The sequence below is a fragment of the Dermacentor andersoni genome, chromosome 7 (assembly GCF_023375885.2).
Source record: "Dermacentor andersoni chromosome 7, qqDerAnde1_hic_scaffold, whole genome shotgun sequence".
Taxonomy (NCBI): Eukaryota; Metazoa; Arthropoda; class Arachnida; order Ixodida; family Ixodidae; genus Dermacentor; species Dermacentor andersoni.
The window spans coordinates 14,779,763-14,804,091 of NC_092820.1; the positions used below are offsets into that span (position 1 = coordinate 14,779,763).

Here is a 24,329-nt window from a genome sequence, read left to right on the forward strand (position 1 = left end):
GAACGATACAGGTGACATTCTCTTGAAATGGTCGTGTGGTGGTAAGAGCGGAGCAAGAGGACGTGGCAGGGGTGTTTGGGAGCCGGGAAAAGTGTGGGACGACGCGGCGGCTTTTGGCTACCTCGAAGCGGCGGCATTCTTTGACGATGGCGTCGATGGTAGAAACGTTGTTATAGACCAGCAAATTGAAGGCGTCGTCAGCGATGCCTTTTAGGATATGGTCCACCTTGTCAACCTCGGTCATGTGCTCGTCGACTTTCCGGCAAAGTGCGAGCACTTCCTGTATGCAGGAGGCATACAATTCGATCGACGATCGCACACGGGTGGCAAGCGCTTTTCGCGCAGCCTGTTGGTGCCCTGACGAGTTGCCAAATAGGTCGCTAAGCCGCTCTTTGAAAATGTCCTATCTGGAGAGCTCGTCCTCATGGGTGCGAAACCAGACACGCGGTGCCCCATCCAGATGAAAGATCACATTGGCAAGAATGATTGTAGGGCCGCAGTGGTGGCTTTGGCTAACACGCTCATACATGTTAAGCCAGTCGTCGACGTCAACGTCCTCTTGGGTGAAGAAAGTCCCAGGACCACGGAGACCAGGAACCGTTTTCCTAGGACTAGGAAAATGGAGCTGTGCAGGCCATGTAATGCGTAGGATAGATAACCGGTGGACCATTAGAGTTACAGATTGGGTGCGAAGAGAATGGAAGTGTAGTCGAGGATGTCAGAAAACTAGGTGTGGTGATCGAATTAGGAAATCAGGAAATAGAAAATCAGGACAGGGGTAATTGGAGATCGCAGGGAAAGGCCTTCGTCCTGCAGTGGGCATAAATACGCTGCTGCTGCTGCTCCTGATGATGGTGATGATGATGATGATACTGCTTTAAAAAATAAGTCGCATGAAGCATTGATGGTGGTACCAAAGTGTTAGACAACTACATGACCTAAGCTTCGTAGTTTTATCAGCCATATAAATTGCGCGAAACATTTGCTACTAATTGAAATAAAAAAGTGTGCTTTTGTGCTCAGGCAAACAAGAACAGGTCTGATTTGTAGTCGGGACAAAGAGCAGCAGCAGGGGCAATTCCCCTTTCTGCTAGCTCTCACTTCAACATGCATTAGGCGAACACAGTGCACACAAGGCAGCCTTACATCCCAGGTAGAGTGCACACACCATGCAGCCGGTCTAGAAGAGGAGACGCTCGCTCACCTGCCCTTCTGCACACCCGAGCGTGCCGTATATGGCTTGCCACCTGGCTCGCTGATCGTTTAGTCTCGTTGTGTAGGACAAATGAGTTTCTTGTGCAAACAGGCACAAGTTTCAGTTGTGTTATTTTCTCCGGGCAGCTATTCATATTAATTTGTGCTCATTGCACAGGCCGCCTGTCCTACTGGCTTGCCAAGATTCTGGCTAAGGACGACTGCCACTTTCTTCTGGTTGACAGGGCAGCCTCCCGCCACAAGGTGAGCCAAGCATGTACTGCAGTCATTGCTTTTTCCTGGATGACATTTATATTATAACACATATATTGATTTGCTTGTTGACAGTGACCTTCTTTCACTGGATTCCCGCTGTTATTGTTTTGTTGCTTCGCAGTGAATGTGCTTTGTGTGAGGAAGTTTATTAAATATTGCTTCTGATTCTGTACTGAAGGAGTCTTGTTAATCAAGTTGCAGACACCGTTAGGGTTGCAGATTATCGAATGTTCACCAGCACTCTGGAATGTATGGTGATGCATGCATAAATAACAAACACTTTACCCGCCAGATTACATACCGAAGACTGTAGTTACACTTTATTCTTGGCACACGTTGCCTCAATTAACAGTGGGATTGGTGACTCACAGTGTTAACAGTGTCTTCTGTTTTACTACAATGTAGCAATATGTTCCTGGCTATAAGACAAAAGTTAGGCCGCACATCACTAACATCAGTAACCTGGCACCTTATGACGTCATGGGAGAGTGAAATGTGCATCCTAAATCTGCGGACATTCGAGTCAAGGATAACTTTCATCTTGCGTATATTTTGAATTTTCTCTCCCCGATAACTTGGGTTTGCGTAGATAGGTCAATTCTCATAAATACATTTTCTGTCTGTTTTATGACACCCTGAGAATACATCTAGAACAAAAATTGTACAGAAAACTGTGCTGCAGGTCCCTTTTAAGTTTTCGCCATTTTACCCCCAATACCGAGCTGTAGTTGTCATGGTAAGTTGTACCAATATTGCCAATGACAAGGCACACTCATTCAGCGCAATGTTGCGCTTCTCCCACTGCCAAAGACGAGTTATGAGCCAGTATAGCGTAAAATTATTCCAATATGTTTTATTGCGATAGCAATTATATGGACAGTCCAGGTGAATAGCTGCCCTCACCATGAGGTTCTGTATCAAGTCCAATGGTGATAAAATCTTCACTGCGCACCATATGTTGTATGTGCGAGCGAAAGCACGCGAGGGTAAGCCAGGAATCGCAGCTCAATCCCGTTTACCCCAAGGGGGAAGCACAATGTTTTCCGCCCCGTGCAAGGCTCCCGCGAGAGGGGATGGAGAGGAGGCACGATCTGCTCTAGGATTTGCATTGATGATGCATTTGGAATAAAAACACATTTTAATAGTTTCACGTTATACCGGGCATGGTCGGTACTGAGGGAAAGGTGCCTTCAAGAGCAGCTTTTCCTTTTCGTTGAGCTTTTGTGTTAATTCCAACCAGAAGGCAATCAAGTAATACATTTTCAGAATCATAGTGGCATAAAAGAATTATAACTACATTAGAAAACCACGGAAATTCGGTACGTTCTCCCAGAATAATTTGGGTTGTTAAGGGTTAAGTGCGTGGTCAGGCAGTAGTGTTACATCACAGGGTCGCGATAGCACTGGAGTTGTAAAGTACATCTCGTGAAAGATCAACGGGAAGAAAGGCGTATTGCGTTGACATGCCAGGCCAGTTTTCTAAGTCAGTCATACCGCTTTTATTGCGTAGTTTTAAATCTTGCTGTATTTCTTAAAGGCTTTTCTAAAATGATTGCATATACAGGTGACAAGTTATACTTGTATATTGAAGTATCAGTTGAATTTTAGTTTTGGGAAGATCATTTACTGTATGAGAGGAATATTTAAAATTTCTAATATTCAAATTCATTGCATAGTCTATATGAACATTCCATGCTGTGTGTGAAGAGAGGATTAGTTAATTTGCTTTACTGCTGAATCCATTATTTTTGGTAGGATATGAAGATTACTGGTTTCTTTTGGTGTTAGGAACGAATGTGTTTAATTTCGTGCATTTAAAGTGACATAAGCCACTTTTTGACGCTAGTAATGTATAATATTAAGGTTTGTTTGTAGCATTGTCCTGTCTGATTCATCCTTAATTTCTTTGTATAATACACAATTAACCGCGTAAAGCCTAATTTTAGAGTTCGTTTCCACCTCTGTAATTCGCAAGCAAACGTGGTCCAAAAATGAATACCTGGTGCATGCCTGAAGTAAGATGAATGAATTTATCACCGTTAATGACAATTTTTTTAGGACACCATGTCAATAATTAAGGAGCTAGGAAAGAATGTTGTTAGTGTGCAGACCTAGAAAACACATTGTAATAGTGTGAGCGGTTTATTGGTAAGGGTGAAGAAGCACTTACTAGGATAGACGGTCACTTACAACTGATGTTTATTGGAAAGTTGTTCACGAAAGCAGTGATTCGCGCATGTGCAGTTAAACACATTACAAGGTGTCGTCATACAGGGCCAGCAGGGATAAGGATAAAAACCTTTGACAACAAAGCTATCTGAAGACTAAATTTAACAGTTCAGAAAGCCTGCTTCTCTATTCGTGAGCGCTGTAGAGGGACCTCTAACGCACGTGGCTGAGTGTACGAATATCTGCCAAGCTTCTGTGATCTCGGAACACTCAGCCACATGCGTTAGTGTTTCCTCTATAGCACTAACGGATTAAGAAATAGGCTTTTCGAACGGTTTATATCGTTAGCCCTGTTGGTCCTGTATGACTAAATCTTGGGGTGTGTTTAACTGCACATGCACAAATCAGTGCATTTGTGAACAACTTTCCAATAAACATCGTTGTGTAACTGAGCGTCTGTCCTTTAAACTCTTTTTTTATCCGTACCGTTACACTGCTTATACTTTTATGATATTGACACGTGTACTTGTCTTTATCGGGTGACACGTTTCACCGCCTAACAAATGTTATCGCACAGCGCAGGGTGCGCCTACATGTATCGGAAGTTTCTGGAATGTTATCCGCTGTCTGTGACCGAACCTTGTGTAAACTGATTGCATGTGTGCGCGACGCGAATAATGTAGAACTTTGTGGAAGACATGCGGGTCCCAGCGATTAGTCTGGAACATTCGACGATTGATGTAAAAAGCCAACGCACTTGACCCGTTCATCAGATTTTCGACGATCGCCGACTCTGTTCGCCGCTCTCGTTGTGCTTTAAGTGTAGCCTGTTTTGTGGGCACAGGTTCGCCCAATAAAAGCTAGTCTTGCCTTTCATCATCATCATCATCATGATCATCATCATCATCATCATCATCATCATCAGCCTGGTTATGGCCACTGCAGGGCAAAGGCCCTGCAGTGGGCAACTCCTCCAACTCTCCTCCAACTTCTCCAACTACCCCGGTCATGTACTAATTGTGGCCATGTTGTCCCTGCAAACTTCTTAATCTCATCGGCCCACCTAACTTTCTGCCGCCCTCTGCTACGCTTTCCTTCTCTTGGAATCCATTCCGTAACTCTTAATGACCATCGGTTATCTTCCCTCCTTATTGCGTGTCCTGCCCATGCCCATTTCTTTTTCTTGATTTCAACTAAGACATCATTAACTCGTGTTTGTTCCCTCACCCAATCTGCTCTTTTCTTGTCCCTTAACGTTATACCAATCATTCTTCTTTCCATAGCTCGTTGCGTCGTCCTCAATTTAAGTAGAACCCTTTTCGTAAGCCTCTAGGTTTCTGCCCCGTACGTGAGTACTGGTAAAACACAGATGTTATAAACTTTTCTCTTGAGGGATAATGGCAACCTGCTGTTCATGATCTGAGAATGCCTGCCAAAGCCAAACGCACCCCAGCCCATTCTTATTCTTCTGATTATTTCAGTCTCATGATCCGGATCCGCATTCACTACCTCTCCTAAGTAAGACAGGTAGTGAATTACCACTTCCATTACCTCACTACCTATTGTAAACTGCTGTTCCCTTCTGAGACTGTTAAACATTACTTTAGTTTTCTGCAGATTAATTTTTAGGCCCACCCTTCGGCTTTGCCTCTCCAGGTCAGTGAGCATGCCTTGCAGTTGGTCCCCTGAGTTACTAAGCAAGGCAATATCATCAGCGAATCGAAAGTTACTATAGTATTCTCCATTAACTTTTATCCCCAATTCTTCCCACTCCAGGTCTCTGAATACCTCCTGTAAACACCCTGTGAATAGCATTGGAGAGATCGTACCTCCCTGCTTGACGCCTTTCTTTATTGGGATTTTGTTGCTTACTTTATGGAGGACTACGGTGGCTGTGGAGCCGCTATAGATATCTTTCAGTATTTTTACATACGGCTCGTCTACACCCTGATTACGCAATGCCTCCATGACTGCTGAGGTTTCGACTGAATCAAACGCTTTCTCGTAATCAATGAAAGCTACATATAAAGGTTGGTTATATTCCGCACATTTTTCTGTCACCTGATTGATAGTGTGAACATGGTCTATTGTTGAGTAGCCTTTACGGAATCCTGCCTGGTCCTTTGGTTGACGGAAGTCTAAGGTGTTCCTGATTCTATTTGCAATTACCTTAGTAAATATTTGTAGGCAACGGACAGTAAACTGATCGGTCTATAATTTTTCAAGTCTTTGGCGTCCCCTTTCTTATGGATTAGGATTATGTTAGCGTTTTTCCAAGATTCCGGTACGCTCGAAGTCATGAGGCATTGCGTATACAGGGTGGCCAGTTTCTCTAGAACAATCTGCCCACCATCCTTCAACAAATCTGCTGTTACCTGATCCTCCCCAGCTGCCTTCCCCCTTTGCATAGCTCCCAAGGCTTTCTTTACTTCTTCCGGTGTTATCTGTGGGATTTCGAATTCCTCTAGATTATTCTCTCTTCCATTATCGTCGTGGGTGCCACTGGTACTGTATAAATCTCTATAGAACTCCTCCGCCACTTGAACTATCTGATGCATATTAGTAATGATATTGCCGGCTTTGCCTCTTAACGCATACATCTGATTCTTGCCAATTCCTAGTTTCTTCTTCACTGCTTTTAGGCTTCCTCCGTTCCTGAGAGCATGTTCAATTCTATCCATATTATACTTCCTTATGTCAGCTGTCTTACGCTTATTGATTAACTTCGAAAGTTCTGCCAGTTCTATTCTAGCTGTAGGGTTAGAGGCTTTCATACATTGGCGTTTCTTGATCAGATCTTTCGTCTCCTGCGATAGCTTACTGGTATGCTGTCTAACGGAGTTACCACCGACTTCTATTGCACACTCCTTAATGATGCCCACAAGGTTGCCGTTCATTGCTTCAGCACTACGGTCCTCTTCCTGAGTTAAAGCCGAATACCTGTTCTGTAGCTTGATCTGGAATTCCTCTATTTTCCCTCTTACCGCTAACTCATTGATCGACGACTTATGTACCAGTTGCTTCCGTTCCCTCCTCATGTCTAGGCTAATTCAAGGCTAATTCGAGATGCCGCAAACCGCCGCCGCCTCCACCTCGCCCACTTGTCGACCAGCGAAACACTCCCAAGGAAGACAGACATTTGGCGCTCTCCTGACCACCGCCCGCTCTGCTACCACTGCGGAGAAGCGGGTTACGTCTACCGACGATGCCCATACCGGGAGATGGGACTGCGAGGTTTCGCCGTCAACGCTCCGCGCCTGCAGCAAGGTGAACGCCCTCGCGATATCGCCGACTGCCTCGCCGTCACGTTTGCCATCACCAGGTTGCTACCTGTTGTCGCAGCGCCGACCATACACTGGCCCAGCCCGGGGCCGGTCAGCGAGCCCATATCTGGAAAACTAAAAGCAGCAACCGATGGAGGTGCGGTTGCTGTTCGTCGAACTGACGAAGATCCTCCGCCGCTGACGAAGACACCGAAGAAACTACCTCGACGACATAACGACACGCCGCCGTCCCGACGAAGTCTGGAAGCAAGGAATACGACGACGAAAAACGACCGGACGACACGACGTTCCAGCTTCAGTTCAACACGACGCCAGAGAAAGAACCACCGACCTCGACGTGCTTCTCGACGGCCACGCAGTTACCGCCTTAGTGGACACAGGGGCTGATTACTCCGCAATGAGTGGACACATCGCCGCCCAGTTAAACTGCATGGGAAAGCCCTCAAATTCGACCCGCTGGAGGACACCTCATTACACCGACTAGAACCTGCACGGCAAGAATAACCGTTCATGACCGGACTTACTCTGCCACCTTCGTTATCCTCCAACAGTGTTCACGAGACGTCATTCTCAGCATGGACTTCCTGAACCAACACGGCACTATCATAGACCTGAACTCAAAATCGATAACGCTGTCGGAAGATCAAGCAATACCACCGGAGAGCTCTTGTAGTCACCACGCCTTGAGTGCTCTCGAAGATCAAGTGAGCATCCCGCCTCGCTCGAGCATTGTTATTTCGGCGAAATACCGCTGACGTAGAAGGCGTCAACGAAGGCGACCAACGTCTACTGCTCGATCGTGAAATTTGCGTCGCTAGAGGAATCGCTCGACTGCACGGAGGAAACACGAAAGTGTTGCTGACAAACTTCAGCCAAGAGTTAAAGCATATCAACAAGGGCACGACGATCGCATACACCGAGGAAATTCTGGAAACCAGCAATGAGTTTGTCCTCTCGGATTCTGCCGCATTTACCCCGACGACCGTAGTTCTCGAACCAGACTTTGACATAAATCCAAGTCTCCCCATGATTAAGCAACAACAGCTGAGAAGCTTACTTCGACGATACAAAGCGTGCTTTTCGACGTCATCAAGGATTCGACAAACGCCAGTCGCAAAGCATCGCATAATAACCGAAGAGTGTGCTCGACCACTCCACCAGAGCCCTTATCGAGTTTCTACGCGAGAATGTGAGGCTATAAGGCACCAAGTCGACGAAATGCTGCGCGACGACATCATCCAGCCATCCAAAAGCCAGTGGGCATCTCCGGTAGTCATGGTGAAGAAAAAGACGGAACCCTACGTTTCTGCGTCGATTGTCGCCGTCTGAACAAGATCACGAAAAAGGACGTATACCCCCTCCCACGAATAGACGACGCATTGGATCGGCTCTGCAATGATAAATACTTCTCGTCGATGCACCTCGAGTCTGGCTATTGGCAAATAGAAGTAGACGAAAGAGATCGCGAAAAGACGGCCTTCATCACCCCAGACGGCCTCTACGAGTTCAAGGTTATGCCATTCGGACTGTGTTCGGCGCCTGCAACATTCTAGCGCGTGATGGACACTGTTTTAGCAGGATTGAAGTGGCAAACCTGTCTCGTTTACTTGGATGACGTCGTCGTCTTCGCCGGAAATTTCGACGATCACCTCAGGCGGCTTGCGACAGTACTAGAGGCCATCAAGTTATCAGGGCTTACTCTGAAGCCGGAAAAATGCTTTCGCTTACGATGAGCTTCTGTTCCTAGGCCACGTAATCAGCAAATATGGTGTCCGTCCAGACCCGCAAAAGGCAGCTGCCATCGCACAGTTCCCGCAACGCATCGACAAAAAGGCAGTGCGTAGATTCCTTCGCATGTGTGCCTACTACAGGCGCTTTTTCAAGGACTTTTCACGCATCGCTGAGCCGTTGACACGTCTCACTAAATGTGATGTTGAGTTCAAGTGGGAAATGCCGCAGGCGGACGCAATTGAAGAACTCAAGCGACGCATGCAGTCGCCGCCGGTACTTGCGCACTTCGACAACTACGGTGATACAGAAATCCATACTGGCGCCAGTAGCCTAGGCCTCACTGCCATTCTAGTCCAGAGGAGAAACGGAGTCGAACAGGTGATAGCTTACGCTAGCCAGTCGGTGTCAAAAGCGGAAGGCAACTATTCTACGACTGAAAACGGATGCCTCGCCAGCGTTTGGGTTACAGCTAAATTTCGCCCTTATCTTTATGGCAGGCTATTCAAAGTCGTCAGCGACCATCACGCGTTGTGTTGGCTAACGAATATAAAGGATCCGTCAGGACGGCTGGCGCGGTGGAGCCTCAGACTACAAGAATACGACATCACTGTAACCTACAAGTCCGGACGAAAACACTCCGATGCCGATTGTCTATCACGCGCCCCCATTGACCTGCCGCCGCAAGATGACGAGAATGGCGGTGCCTTCCTTGGAATGATAAGCGCGGAAGACTTCGCTGATCAGCAACGGGCAGACCCGGAGCTAAAAGGCCTCGTCGAATATTTGGAAGGGCACACCGACGTTGTCCCCAGGGCATTTAAGCGCGGATTATCTTCCTTCACGCTTCAAATCTACTCGTAAAGAAGAACTTTTCACCAGTCCGCACCAACTACCTTGTTTTTCCGTCGGCGCTGCGTCCAGAAGTACTGCGCGCCCTACATGACGATCCGACCGGCGGGCACCTCAGCTTCTCCCGGACGCTATTGAAGATACAAGAAAAGTATTACTGGCCGCGCCTAACCGCCGACGTTGCCCGTTACGTCAAGACATGCCGACACTGTCAGCGACGCAAGACACCACCCACAAGGCCAGCCGGATTACTACAGCCGATCCAGCCTCCTTGCCGACCTTTTCAGTAGATCGGGATGTTGAGACTGTTTCCGATGTCAACGACCGGAAATAAGTGGATCACCTTGGCGACGGACTACCTCACCCGCTTCGCTGAAACTAAAGCTCTGCTGAAAGGCAGCGCAGCCGAAGTGGCAAAATGTTTCGTCGACATGGCACCCCAGAAGTCCTCATCACCGACAGAGGAACGGCCTTGACAGCGGAGCTCGCCCAAGCCATTCTTCAGTACAGTTAAACAAGGCACAGGAGGACAACTGTCTGCCACCCAAAGACGAATGGTCTTTGGGTGCTAGACGAATGCTCCTGAATAAAACCCTCGCCGACATGCTAGCAATGTATGTCGACGTCGAACACAAGACCTGGGATGCCGTCCTGCCGTACGTAACCTTCGCTTACAACACGGCGGTGCAAGAAACAACACAGATTACGCCGTTTAAGCTGGTTTACGATAGGAACCCGACGACGACGCTCGACGCCATGCTGCTGCACGTCACTGAGGAGGAGAATCTCGACGTCGCTACCTATCGCCAGCGCGCCGAAGAAGCCCGACAGCTCGCCCGCCTACGGATCAAGAACCAGCAGTGTACCTGTACCGGCTGCCGACACTACAACCTCCGACGACGCTTCGTCGAGTACCAGCCCGGTGACAGTGTTTGGGTTTGGAACCCAATACGTCGATGAGGACTCAGTGAGAAACAATTGCAACCTTATTTCGGACCCTACAAGATCATCCGACGTGTTGGCGAACTGGACTTTGAGGTCGTGCCAGACGGCATTTCGCAGTCACAGCGGCGCCGGGCACGATCTGGAGAGGTCCATCTAGTGCGTCTGAAGCCCTTATACGCACGCTGACGAACTTCCTTTTTTTGTTGTTTTCTTTGCTACGAGTGCTTTTTCTTTATTACTTTCGTTTGTTTGCAGCATCGGGTAGATGCTTTTTAAGAGGGGGGTATTGACACGTGTACTTGTCTTTATCGGGCGACACGTTTCACGGCCTAACAAATGTTATCGCACAGTGCAGGGCGCGCCTACATGTATCGGAAGTTTCTGGAATGTTATCGATGGTTTCATCTGCTGTCTGTGACCGAACGTTGCGTAAACTGATTGCATGTGTGCGCGATGCGAATAATGTAGAACTTTGTGGAAGACACACGGGTACCAACGATAAGTCTGGAACATTCGACAATTGATGTATAAAAGCCGATGCGCTTGACCCGTTGATCAGATTTTCGACGATTGCCGACTGTGTTCGACGCTCTCGTTGTGCTTTAAGTGTAGCCTGTTTTGTAGGCACCGGTTCGCCCAATAAAAGCTAGTTTTGCCTTTCACAGTATTGCTACTGTGTTCTTTGATGTCACGACCACGTGACAATATTGCCACCTGGTGTTTTGAGCCAGCGAACATTCAGCATTGCGTGCCCAGCAAAACGGCGAAGACGACGACGAAGTCAAAGATCCCGCGCCAGCTGGAGAACCGTCGCTTAGTGCCTGGACCTTTTGGTCTCTGGCTGCTCGTACTATTACTTACTCTTGCGTCGTTAGCGCGTGACAAACTGGTGGAGGTGCGGGGTAATCTAATCTACGCATCACGCCCCTCCGAGCAGCAGGAGCTCCAGCCCCGTACCGGTGGTTACGCCTGTACACCGCGCCCGAAGAAGGATCCGTGGACAAGCCCCTCAGTTTGGACTCCTCCCAGAGAAAATGGCAGCTCCGACCACGCCAACAGGTATGGAAGGCCCGACGCTGATTCATTGTATGCTACTGAATCCGCGAACGCCAAATCCCTTCCACGGCGCCATACATGAGGATGTTGAAGATTGGCTGGTCCACTATGAACATTTTGCCGCGTTCAACAAGTGGGATGACGCAGAGAAACTGAAAAACTTATATTTCTGCCTTAATGATGGTGCACGTGTTTGGTACGAGAACCGTGAAGATGTCCTAAATTCATGGGCAGAATTCAAGCGCCGGATTCTTGACACGTATGCGAGCCCTGATCGCCGGGAGCGAGCTGAGCGTGATCTCCAGTCCCATATACAAATGCGGAACGAAGGTGTCCGAATGTATGTCGAGGAGATGACGCGTCTCTTTCGACGAGCCGACCCCAGCATGTCGGACGAAAAGAAGCTGCGGTACCTGATGCGCGGAATGAAAGAGCAGCTGTTTGGCGGTCTGTGCGCAGTCCTCCCAAGAATCAGACGTGTGGTGGGCACCTGATCGCCGTCCCCTTTGCTTTCACTGTGGCGAAGCTGGGCACGTCTACCAACAGTGCTCCTATCGAGAGCTCGGACTACGCGGATTTTCAGCAAACTCACCGCGACCTAGGTTCGGCCAGCGTCCTCCTGAAATTGAACAATACGTTGCCCAGCAGTGCGGATCCCCATCAACTCGACGCCAGTCATGCTCCCCTTCGCCGCGGCGGTTTTCTCCGACTCGCCGTACGTATTCGAGCGTGGTGCGGGGTCGGTCGCCCAGCCCGCGCCGGGAAAACTAACCACAGCGGCCTCCGGGGGCGAGGCCGCTTAGTCTGGACGGGCTCAAGGACCCCTACTGACGCGTACGCGGACTGACAATACATCGACGACGACAGTACCTGCTGATCACAGAAAAAGAATTTCCTTGGACACTCCTGTACTGCTCGACGGTCGTGAATTGACTGCTTTAGTGAACACTGGAGCAGATTCTATAATCAGCGAAAAACTGGCCACCCTTCTGAAGAAAGTGATGACGCCTTGGAATCAAACGCCAGTTTGTACGGCTGGCGGGCACATCGTCATCCCACTCGGCATGTGCACGACAAGAATACAGATTCGCGGCTCTACGTTGGTTGCCAGCTTGAGCATTCTCCCTCAGTGTTCTCGAGACCTAATCATCGGCATGGACTTTCTCAGGGAGCACGGAGCTATCATCGACATTCTACAACGCCTCGTCACTTTCTCAACAAAGAGCGCCGCAGCGACGGCCAACACCATCCACCCTCGAGCATCTCTTCGTGTCATCGACGACGCTATCACGTTACCACCACGTGCAAGTATCGTGGTTCAGGTGGCATGTGACAGACTCTTACACGGTGAAGCGGTCGCAGAAAGCAATCGCTCTCTCCTGCTTTCTCAAGGTGTTTGCGTAGCAAGAAGCCTTATTGATCTCCATGATGGCCACTGTGAGGTTCTTGCCACGAACTTCAGCTACGAACACCGGCACCTTTTCCCCGGTACTGTCATCGCCTACGCCGACCTGATCGCCGATGTCACTGAGTGTTTTGTTTCCGAGGCAATCGACAATGCTGAAGCACCTATACGCAACGTCGACATTAGTCCAACGCTTCCTGAAGAGAACAAACAACCCCTACGCGAGCTGTTGCTCGAGTTCCACTCTTGCTTTGCACGCTCGTCGAAGATACGTCAAACGTCGATTACGAAACACCGTATCATCACCTATGACGACGTGCCCCCATTACAACAGCCTTATCGTGTTTCCCCGACCGAACGACATGCGATTCAAACGCACTTGAAGGAAATGCTTCAAGACGGCGTAATACAGCCTTCATGCAGTCCCTGGTCATCGCCAGTCGTTCTTGTTCAAAAGGAAGATGGCACGCTTCGGTTTTGTGTTGACTACCGGAAGCTATACAACGTCACAAAGGAAGACGTGTACCCGTTGTCTCGTGCCGACGATTCTCTGGATAGACTGAGGCGCGTGAAGTATTTCTCCTCTATCGATCTGAAAAGTGGCTACTGGAAAATTGAAGCAGATGAGCGGGACTGCGAGAAAACTGCGTTTGTGACTACGGACGACCTTTACGAATTTGGAGTACTCCCTTTCGGCCTCTGTTCCGCGCCAGCCACATTCTAGCGAATGACGGATACAGTTCTCGCTGACCTCAAATGGAAAAGCTGCCTCGTCTATCTCGATGATGTCGTTATCTTTTCGGAGACTTTTGACGAGCACCTTCGACGCCTTCGGAATGTACTCGAAGCCATTCGATCGGCTGACCTTACACTCAAGCCACCAATGCCATTTCGGTTACGAGGAACTCAAGTTGCTTGGTCACGTCGTGAGCGCGCAGGTGTTCGGCCCGATCCCAAAAAGACTGCTGCCGTAGCTGCTTTTCCCACTCCAACCGACAAGAAAAGGGTCCGACGGTTTTCGGGCTTGTGTGCCTATTATCGACGCTTGATTGAAAATTTTTCGAAGATCGCAGAGCCGCTATTTCGCCTTACACGTGACGACGTGCCATTCCTCTGGACTGATGAACACCAGACTGCCTTTGCGGAGCTACAACGTCGATTGTCTTCTCCTCCCGTGCTCGGTCATTTTGATGAGGATGCTGACACAGAAGTATGCACTGACGCCAGCAATATCGGTCTCGAAGCTACCCTGGTGCAACGGCAAGACGGAACTGAACGAGTTATCGCCTACGCGATCCGCACTCTGTCACGGGCAGAGTCCAATTATTCCACCACAGAGAAGGAGTGCATCGCGGTTATTTGGGCTACGACAAAGTTTAGGCCGTATCTCTACGGGCGACCGTTTAAAGTTGTGACCGATCATCACGCTTTGTGCTGGTTGACCAACCTCCGAGACCCTTCTGGACGATTGGCACGTTGGAGTCTGCGAATCCAGGAGTTTAACATCACCATCGTATACAAGTCAGGTAGGAAACATGAAGATTCTGACACGCTATCAAGAACACCTGTTGAATCTCAGAATCCTGACGAGGAAGACGACAGCGCCTTCCTGGGAGCCCTCAGCAGACCGGACCTGCTCGCTAAACAACGATCGGACGCTGAGTTAAGGCCCATCATTGATCACTTAGAAGGCGGCATCGCGTCCATTCCTCGCCCACTTTCGCGACGGTTGTCGTCATTTTGCCTTCGAGAGGGCATCTTATACAAAAGAAACACAGGTGCCGGCGACAAACCACATCTTCTAGTAGTGCCTCAAGCCCTTCACGACGACATCCTATTAGCCTGCCGCGACGAGCCGACACCTGGTCACTTGGGCTACTCAAGGACTCTGGACAGGGTACGGCAACTGTACTACTCGCATAGACTGACTGCTTGCGTCAAACGCTACGTGAAAGGATGCCGTGAATGCCAGCGCCGAAAGTCACCACCCTTCAAGCCTGCAGGCCTTCTACGACCCATTGACCCTCCGCGTACGCCGTTCGATCAAGTTGGAATGGACCTTCTTGGACCATTTCCTTTGTCTTCCTCCGGCAATAAGTGGATCATTGTGGCAACTGATTACTTGACGCCTTACGCTGAGACGAAGGCACTACCACGCGGGACTGCATCTGAAGTTGCCCAGTTTTTTATGCATCACATTGTGCTTCGGCATGGCGCGCCATCATTCATCATCACTGACCGAGGGGCGGCATTTACGGCGAAGCTTCTGGACGACATGTTCAAGTTGAGTTACACGAGTCATCGAAAGACCACTGCATACCACCCTCAGACTAACGGCTTGACAGAAAGACTAAACAAAACATTGGCAGACATGCTCTCTATGTATGTGGATGTGCAGCAAAAAACGTGGGACGAAATCCTGCCGTACGTAACGTTTGCGTACAACACTGCCACACAGGAAACTACACGATTTACGCCGTTTCGCCTCGTTTATGGTCGAGATGTTCAAACTATGCTAGACGCCATGATTCCATATGAAGACATAGATCAGCTCGACCAGTTAGCTCCTGACGTCGAGGAGTACATTCAGCGTGCCTAGGAAGCACGTCAACTGGCCCGTGTCCACATAAGACAGCAGCAGTGTCCACGTGCCATAAGGTACAATCTTCACCATCGACAAGTTACCTATGAGCCTGGTGACGAAGTTTGGGTTTGGACCCCCATTAAACGGTGAGGCCTCAGCGAGAAACTCCTGAGCAAGTACTTCGGACCATACACAGTACTAAGGCGTGTAAGCGACGTGAAATATGAAGTGGTTCCAGACGGAGACCTACCATCGCCCAAGCGCCGTTTACCACGCGCAGAGACTGTACATGTCGTCTGCCTCAAGCCGTATTTTGCACGGTGATGTTAAGTCTTCTGGTGAAACAAACTTTTGTTTTTTGCTGTCGTCACGTCGTCCTCCAAAGAACTGCGAAGTGTTTTTTTTTACTTGTTTCCGACGACAGAACCCATTTTTTTTCCTTGTGTGCATGCCGGTATGTGTGCTAGCGCGTATTCCCCCCCCCCCTTTTTTTTTTATGTTACCTAATGTGCGTACTTTCCGTGTACCTCTTGTGTTTGAGCATCGAGTCGATGCTTCATAGGGAGGGGGAATAATGCCACCTGGTGTTTTGAGCGTGCGAACATTCATTATTGCGTGCCCAGCAAAACGGCGAAGACGACGATGAAGTCAAAGATCCCGCGCCAGCTGGAGAACCGTCGCTTAGTGCCTGGCATTTTTCGTCTCTGGCTGCTCGTGCTGTCACTCACTCTTGCGTTAGCGCGTGACAATATGTTGCACCAACTGGCCCAGCAGAGTACTTACTAGACAAGACAGTATGTGTAAAAGAGGAAGGGACACCTCGTTACTACGACCACCACCATTAACAAACTTTTTAGATAAACCTACTTCTTTGAAATCACCTGCAATCTGCTTATACTTTCAATGTAAAAAATATTTCACTACAACAAACTCTAGAATTCAAAAGTTTTCAGAATAGTGATCGTTATTCAGTTTCCGTGTAATATTCCAACAGTTGTGTAAAACAAAAGTAATGTTCCGAAATCTGGAGATTCTTGGATTTCCGTGTATCCTTCAATGCAGCTGGAACAGTAGGCTAGCAGGCAATAAGGCACGGAAAGCAGACACCGTGGCACATTTGTTTGGAAAGGTATTGCAGTAGAACACGTCGTGGGGGGCTAGTTGGTTCATAACTTTCAAAAGATGAAGCGCCAACAGAGACAGCGCATAAAGAAATTACAAAGACAGGACAAGCCACTTCCTTTTTTATAAGAAACGCCTTGTCCTGTCTTTGTTTTTTTCTTTAGTGTGCTGTCTCTGTTGGCGCTTTATCTTTCGGAACGGTTTGTAAAACCCGAAAACCTGAGACAAAGGAGAAGAACGTAGGTGGCGACTTCCTTTCTATTGCGGAGGCGACAACGTATAAGGCTTTGCGAGTGCATGCTCCCCTCAGACAAGTGTCGCCTAGCAATGCAGGTGCCTCTCTTCCTTCTTTCGCGCTTCTTGCTGTGACCATACCAGCCGCACGCTAAACAAATGTTACTTTACCTCTGTGCTCTCGGCAATGCCACGCGGTTCACTTTCTGGACAGTGTCATGTACACATGCTTGTGCTTTGGAATAGTTCAGGTCTCCGCCTTCAGCGAGACTGGTGTGGTTTCCAAGCAAGGAATGTGAAAAACAAGCAAACAGTAAGAAACATTGCCCTTAAAGGTGACATGGAGCGTCCTATTTGTCCATGGTTTTCTCGACGTCAGCCTCTCTTGCATGCGCCACTGTTAGTTTAGCTTCTGTGGAGCGTGATTGCACAAGCTAAGGAAAAGTAGCGATAGTGCGGGCCGAGAGCAAACAGCAACATTTTTGTGGATAGATCATACGGCGACAACTGTTGGGTTGATGGGCGGAAGGGCTAATTTTGGGCTTTCACTTTAACGGCATTTCAGAATAACGAAGAATTTGCCAGGTTCTGAAGTTTATTATATAGAGATTTTAGTGTTCTCGCAAAACAAATTACCAGCCCTGCTACTGAGTATCATGAGTTTCGTTGTCTGAAACCGAGTTAATATTTATCTATATTTTTTCTGACAATGTGGTTACTTTTAACAATCCGCCTTTTCATGGCACGACGCCGCATGTGCCCTGTTCTAGCAGATTAGTTGCAAAACGTTTTGGAAGGGTCGCGCGCCTGGCCGCGCGTCGGTAAGTCCCCCGCAAAGAGAAAGTGCTCGGATGCACGCTGCTCCAAGCACTTGTGCCGTGTACTGCGTTTCATCTCTGCTGGTAGCTCGACGTCGGTGTAGTGACGAAAACATGCGTAGTGTAAGACTGCAACTCCACTTTAAAATAGGGAGTGGGCAGGGATTCGTCCGAGTTGTCCGCCGGACAGCACCGTGAGCCAGGTAGCTTTCGCTTTTCATTGATGGCGAGCAAATTTAACGAAAAACCCGTGCGTTACACTTGGACGACACTTAAATACATCACGCTGCGGGCGAAGTCTTCTTTTAGCGTCGGTCTTCACTTGCTGGTGGTGGCAGCGCGTGCCTGACTTCATGTACTCGTAAGGTGAGGTAACACTGGGTCGATACGAGACCGACAAGACGCTCACGCCAATGATTTATCGACTATTGTGCGTCACCGAAACCATTTTATCATACCAGGCCGACAACTACGCAACCGACGAGCGCGTGTTGTACTGTGACGGGCTTTCTTGTCGACGGCACCGCCAAGATCAGCGTGCCGACCACCGTTCGACCGAACCCTCCGCGATCGGCCTTCGAACCGACAACACGATAGCGACAGTGTATTCACTTGTATATATAATTAATCATGCTCAAAATAAGCCAAACACGTCTACCAAGTTGAAAATCATGAGCCTCAATCCTCTCAAGCCATGCGCATGAGGCTTGAGCCAAAATTGATCCTGTTCAGAGAAGATTAAGCCTGGCGCTGTCGAGTTCGTGTACCCGCTACCAGCGCACCTGAACTGAAATGTAAGCAGTTAGGTCGAACGAAACTGCTTTTTAGCTCAGTTCTGGTCTTAGCGATTTGAAATCAGCTACACTGTGCATGGCACGTACACAATAAGCCGCAAGCGGTAACACAGCGCTGTGCCAACATCTATACGTCACCGTACGCTGTCGGTCGCATTCGCTGCGTATGTGGGTGGGTCGGTACGTGTTGCTTTGCCGACACATTTTCCAATTTCAGAGATGCATTGTTTGTCTTTGCGTCAAGCGGCAAACAAGAGGCAGTGCATTCGTTATACAGCAGCATAAACAACCGCCTCGCTCAGTTATATCGACGCCGTGTGAGTGATGGCATCCGCACGGTTTCGCGAGTGGACAACACGGCCGATAAATGGGCACTTATGTGAGCACATTTTTCTGTAATGATGCTTTATGGCACGCGCAAACTGTAACTATAATGGAGTTTAAGAAAAAGCGAGAACGGGTTAATTAACAGCCTGTAATATATGTACTGGATCATAGTTGCCGTTGTTTAAGTGGTTCGGCCGCTCATATTGACTCGTCTCAGGGTGTAACAACACGGCACATATGCACAGATATGCATGTTTTGCTATGTTTTGACACTATTTCATATCAGCGATGCACCTTTTCCACAACATTTGACGATAACAACGATCCCCGGCTGTAGATGTCGATGTAAACAAGTGGACCGCTTTGATAAATTCGACACAGAAGGCTGCGGTCGCAGACTTGTTTAATATGCGAAGTGTCTAAATAATGTGTATGAAGAATACAAAAAGCGAGCTCCAAGTACTGAAATCAGCGACAATTTCCAAGGCAGCCGTGTCGGCAAACGGAACTAACTCAGCGTGCCTTTATTGACCGCAATGTATGCACAACAGTGCACTCAGGTCTGCTCACTGAGTAGGCGGTAAGTGCTACATGCTTTCCGTGAACGCATTCTACCCCGAAGTAGCCGTTAATAACACTTCGCGATCCACGAAATGCATAACCGACGCGCGCTTAACGTGGACGCAGGTGCACAATTGAACCGGCAAAAGCCTCAGGACTCTTCCAAAACGTTTTCAGCAGCGTGCAGCAGAGGGCGGCGCAGTGAAATGAAAAAAGGCAGATTGCGTATCTGCTTGGAACCCCCCCCTCATTGACACTATCCATATCTCCTGGGAGAACAGTCATGCTGCAGTATTCATTGCTGGCTGCTCATGTATTGCAGTTCGAGAACAAAGTGAAGAGTGACCTAGGTGATGTCCCAGAAATCCAACGGCTGCAAATCGACATACGGCATTTATGCCTTGGTAAGTGCATTGTTGCCTTAGTTAATCCACAGGGCATGCATGCATACATGTCAGGTGTGCATGCACTGTTCTGTGTGATACAGTGCATACGGTGTCACACTGACTGAAGGAGGTAGCTGCAAGTATGGCGTCCGGCTGCTCTTTTCGGCGTCATGAAAGTTAGAAAATGTGTGCAAGAAAATGGGGACTACAGTGTGAAAAAGCTGACAGGCACTATAATATGCGCCGCAAGATTTGTTGTAAGGGCGAACAACGTGGTGCATAAGAATTCCTTGGCATGCAGTGCTGATCACAGGGGCCATAGCGCTATGTGCATAAACGAGAAACTGCATGAACACCGATAAAACTGTAGTCTAATGCGAGTTCGGCGTGCACTGCACTCTGTGCAGGTGTGAACCGAATTTTAACAGCACAGCGATACTACACAAGTCGAGTAACCAAAGGCAAAGAGAAACTGTTCAAGCTTACAAGAATAAGGTGGCCCCCTCATGTTACGTGTGTCAATACACTGTTCATAACTGTCAGCAAAAGGAGATTAAGATAATAAGTGACAATTGGCAGTGTCGATAGGCCCTGGAGGTAGCCTACATATATACTCTCCTTTTTCTGAAAATTAAACTGTTGATAGTTTGTGCTTGACGTCTCATGTGCGTTTGCTCGCTTGAGTCTGTACAGTGGTTATTCTTGTGCAAGAACACTAGTATGTTTAACCAACTAGCCCACCGCAGAATTTTTCTTGATGCAAGTTACGAGGCATTTGGAGTTGCCACACCCTAAAGCTGCACTACCCTGACAGTACAGTTGTCAAATTTTGTAAGAACTGAGAACTGGGCATGTTGGTACCAAGGGGGATAAACATGCTATAGTCTCTATCCCAAATAATTGTTCTCTTGTGAGCAATGCAGCAAGTTTTGGTTGTGCAATTAATGTATTGTTATTTGCGGCTATTTCTGATACCTTGTGCCCACCTGCAGAATTATTCATTTGAAATCTATTGTTTGACTGATCAGTGCTGATAGGATTCTTTACTTTCTTCAAGTCATGTAGTGTAGTGTGAAGGCGAAGCTGTTTCCAAAGCTGTAAACTTGAAGCCAAGTAGAGCCCATGGGACAAGACAAACAGAACTGTATTAGCTTCAGCGTTTATACTAGTTCTTTTGCACTTCACCACAAAGGCACTGTTAACGTACGTTAGACTTACTCTTAACAGGCTCATTTTATGTTTCTATGTTTACTGGCTCAATAGTCGACTTTCTTGTTTTTTCTTTTATATTTCTTATTCCAGGAAATGTCCACCTAGTGAAGGCCCATCAAAAAAAACTCGTAGGGCTCTGCAAACACCTGTGTGGGGAAGCTACAGGTAGGTGTCGCTTTAGTGACTGATGCAGTCGAACCTCGATATAGCCTCGATGTATATAGTTCGATATAGCCAGAATTCTATATATAATGTCACGTAAAAAACGCGTCAAGAACCTATGCAAATCAATCAATGAAGCAAGGGATTGTTGTTCGGAGCGTGTGTTCGGGTGCGTCGCGCGCAATTGGCTTAGGCTACGGCGACTTCGTCAACCAGGAGTGCGCGGTCGATTGCACCGCACGCAATTAGCGTAGGCCGTGCTGGCTTCGTCAGCCGTGCAAAGCCGGCGTGGTCTAGGCCAATCGCGCAATGCGCCACCAAACGCGCGCTCCCAACAACGATCCCCGATTGCGCCCCAATCGGGGCGTAGTAAATACTTGAAGCTTCGCACAAAGTATTTATTTATTCAGCTGAAAGTACCGCAGCAGTGTAGGCTGCTATTTATTGGCAGCCGCATGCTTAAACGTGGAGTCCTAAACATAGTCTACACGATCCACAAGCGATAGGCGCACAAGCAAGTGCCGTCTGCCAAGGCGTCTGCGTCTTTGCGGATGCAAGCCGCCAGTTCTCACGAGGCGCGGCAGGCACAGAGCACGGCACCGAGGTGGAGATGGTGGAGTCAGTGCAGCAATTGCAATGCATCGCTGATGTTACCGAACTAGCCAAGCCGCTGCATACGTTCAATGGCGCCCTCAGCGCGATCGATGTGTGCAGCTATAGTACGCAGCAGTCAGGAGCGCCCATCGCGCCACCGCTATCTTCGAGGGTGTTGCGTGCAAGCTTGCTGCCTGTCAACAGAGCGCACGGGTCTGGGGTGGTGGAGTTCGATATACCCATTTTACGTCCGACCCGGATGGAAATAAAGAATTAACAATGCATGCGATTTTCCAGGTGGTGGAGACAGTGATATATGCAATAATTTGATATGTCCGTATTTGACATATTGAGATTTGACTGTATATCCAGTGGCGTAGCCAGAAATTTCGTACGGAGGGGGGGGGGGGGGGGGGCTCACATTGCAGCTCGGTCTCCTTATCCTCCTGAGACGCCACTATGGAGATTTGTCCAATATATTGGACATTCAGAAATGAGACAGTACTCTTGTGACAAGGTTTCATCCTCATAAAACAAGCAAAAGCCTCTGTCAGGCTGTATAGCCTTTTGCTTTTGCTTCGATTTCTGTTGATGTACAGAAAGAAAGAAATCAATAAAGAAAGAATGAAACTGTGCTGTCCAACTTATTGGACACCTGCTTGCGCCATCTATGCAGCATTGATGAAAATACATTGTTCAAATTCCCGCCGAAACAGTTCTGCAATAGCGGCATTGAACGGCGCGGCGTTTTACGGCAACTGCCGGCGAAGAAAGTACTGTTTCGCGTATTTCTACGTGCTTTCAGGGCATATCTTTGGTTTTATATTAAAATTAATACAACAGCGAACGCACAGAGTACAAAATTTAAACTGTCCGCGTGCTTACTTTTTTTTACGCTTCCTTTGATTTCACGTGTCCATTACATTGGATGCTAGGACTCAACCCGGTTGTTTTGACTGCGCTTTTGCGATGGCCTTGCTATGCAGACGAGTATTCTTGGTATTTAGCGGCTTGTGCACGAAATCGCGTCTCCTTTTTTTCTTTAGGGGACCGGCCTTGCGTATCTGATGAATAAGCCGATAACTTTTCTTCTTTTAATCCGTGGCCAGGACCCACAAGACACCGGTCGCAGGTGGTCTCGTAAGGAAAAAAAAAAGATATTGATGTCCCTCGACCAGATAATGTGCGTATGTACAACTTCAACATGGGCGGTGTCGACATGTCAGACCGAATGATAAGTTACTACACTATAAAAGCACGCGTCCACAAGTGGACATATTTGAAGTAGTAGCTTAGCGCAAAAAAACCACAGACACAAGGAAGACAGACAAGTGGACAATCAGAGCCATCTTTCACCTCTTCGATATTGCCCTCAGCAACTCCTGAATGTAGTACACGAGGAACATACGCGCCCTATAGAAACAGTGGAAAGAAATACTCAAATATATGCACCTCCGCCGAGCTGTTGCTGAGACCCTCGTGGCTCAAGGGAGGAAGCAGGATGAGACTGAGAATCAGAACGAAGCCGAGCGCCATCAAAGCAGGCTCTACTGTCTCCTGGAGAAACCCAAGAAAAGAGCACTAGCCACTGTCCAAGGCTGGCAGACACTGCAAACGCTGGCCGTCGCAGACTAGAGGGCTCGACATGAAAACAAAGTTCTTTTGTACCAAATGCCAGCTCTTCTGCATCACAAAGGACAAAAAGGTGTTTTGAAATTGCCCACAGGAAGTGAACACAAGAGCGAAATTTTTGTTGAGCAGAAGGATGCTCTTTTTATGTATTTTATTCACTACTTCGCCTTTCGAGTTAAGAAATTTTGCACACGAGTTTGAGCGCAATAGCTGCACTACGTCATTACTTGCGCGCTGGGTGAAAAAAGACCGGGTAGCATCCCAGTGTCCAATATATTGGACACCGCGCTGAGATGAAACTATCAGGGCTATTGAAAAAATATTTAACACTTTTCACCTTCATAATTAACCCTACTGACTTATTCTGAAAGTGTGGGAAAAATCTGTGCACCCAAATGCATCCCGGGTCTCAGGAGGCCTCCTTATAGAAATTGTCGAGGGATAAAATACATGAATAATGACTGCATTTCCATTACCAAAGATGCTGCAAACGAATTTTTGAACGCTACGCACTGTCAAGACAAGTAAAATAGGTATTTTTTTCATAAAGTAATATACTCGTATGACCCAAAAATTGCGCCCGAAATAACTGATATGAATGCTTCCATGTTTTTGTCTAGTTAATAAGTAAAGAAAATATCACACGAACTTTCTCACTATATCAGTTTGAAACCAGCAAAGCATTGAATGCTGCTGATATGAAGTTGAGGACAAATATTTGAATGAAGCTTCGTCATTCAAAAACCTTGTTTACATTTTTGTACATATGCAACGGCCAGGAAAAAATCTCACTGGCGCTGTCCTTCGTTCCAATGTATTGCGCAGGAGGAGCGGTCACCGGTCGCATATTGTAATTGCACCGAAATTACAGGCGCAACAAAGAAACCATGAAAAGTGGTTCTGCAAAATATACGAGGACGAGACATATGAAAGTGAGCCGCCAATGCGAATATATGACGAACGGGGTACTTTATTTAAAAGTAGTGTTCATGAG

At 48.0% G+C, this 24,329-nt stretch overlaps 1 protein-coding gene across 3 annotated transcripts in view; it reads left to right on the forward strand.

The window, feature by feature from the left end:
- The window catches only part of LOC126535554 (tRNA:m(4)X modification enzyme TRM13 homolog), a 396,219-nt gene that overhangs the window by 188,425 nt on the left and 183,465 nt on the right, over nucleotides 1–24,329 (forward strand). For all 3 annotated transcript variants that reach the window (XM_050182382.3, XM_050182379.3, XM_050182380.3), the window contains 3 exons: nucleotides 1,373–1,458; nucleotides 19,672–19,753; nucleotides 21,038–21,112. In XM_050182382.3, the coding sequence (XP_050038339.1) occupies nucleotides 1,373–1,458; nucleotides 19,672–19,753; nucleotides 21,038–21,112 (243 nt within the window). The remainder of the gene's footprint in view (nucleotides 1–1,372; nucleotides 1,459–19,671; nucleotides 19,754–21,037; nucleotides 21,113–24,329) is intronic.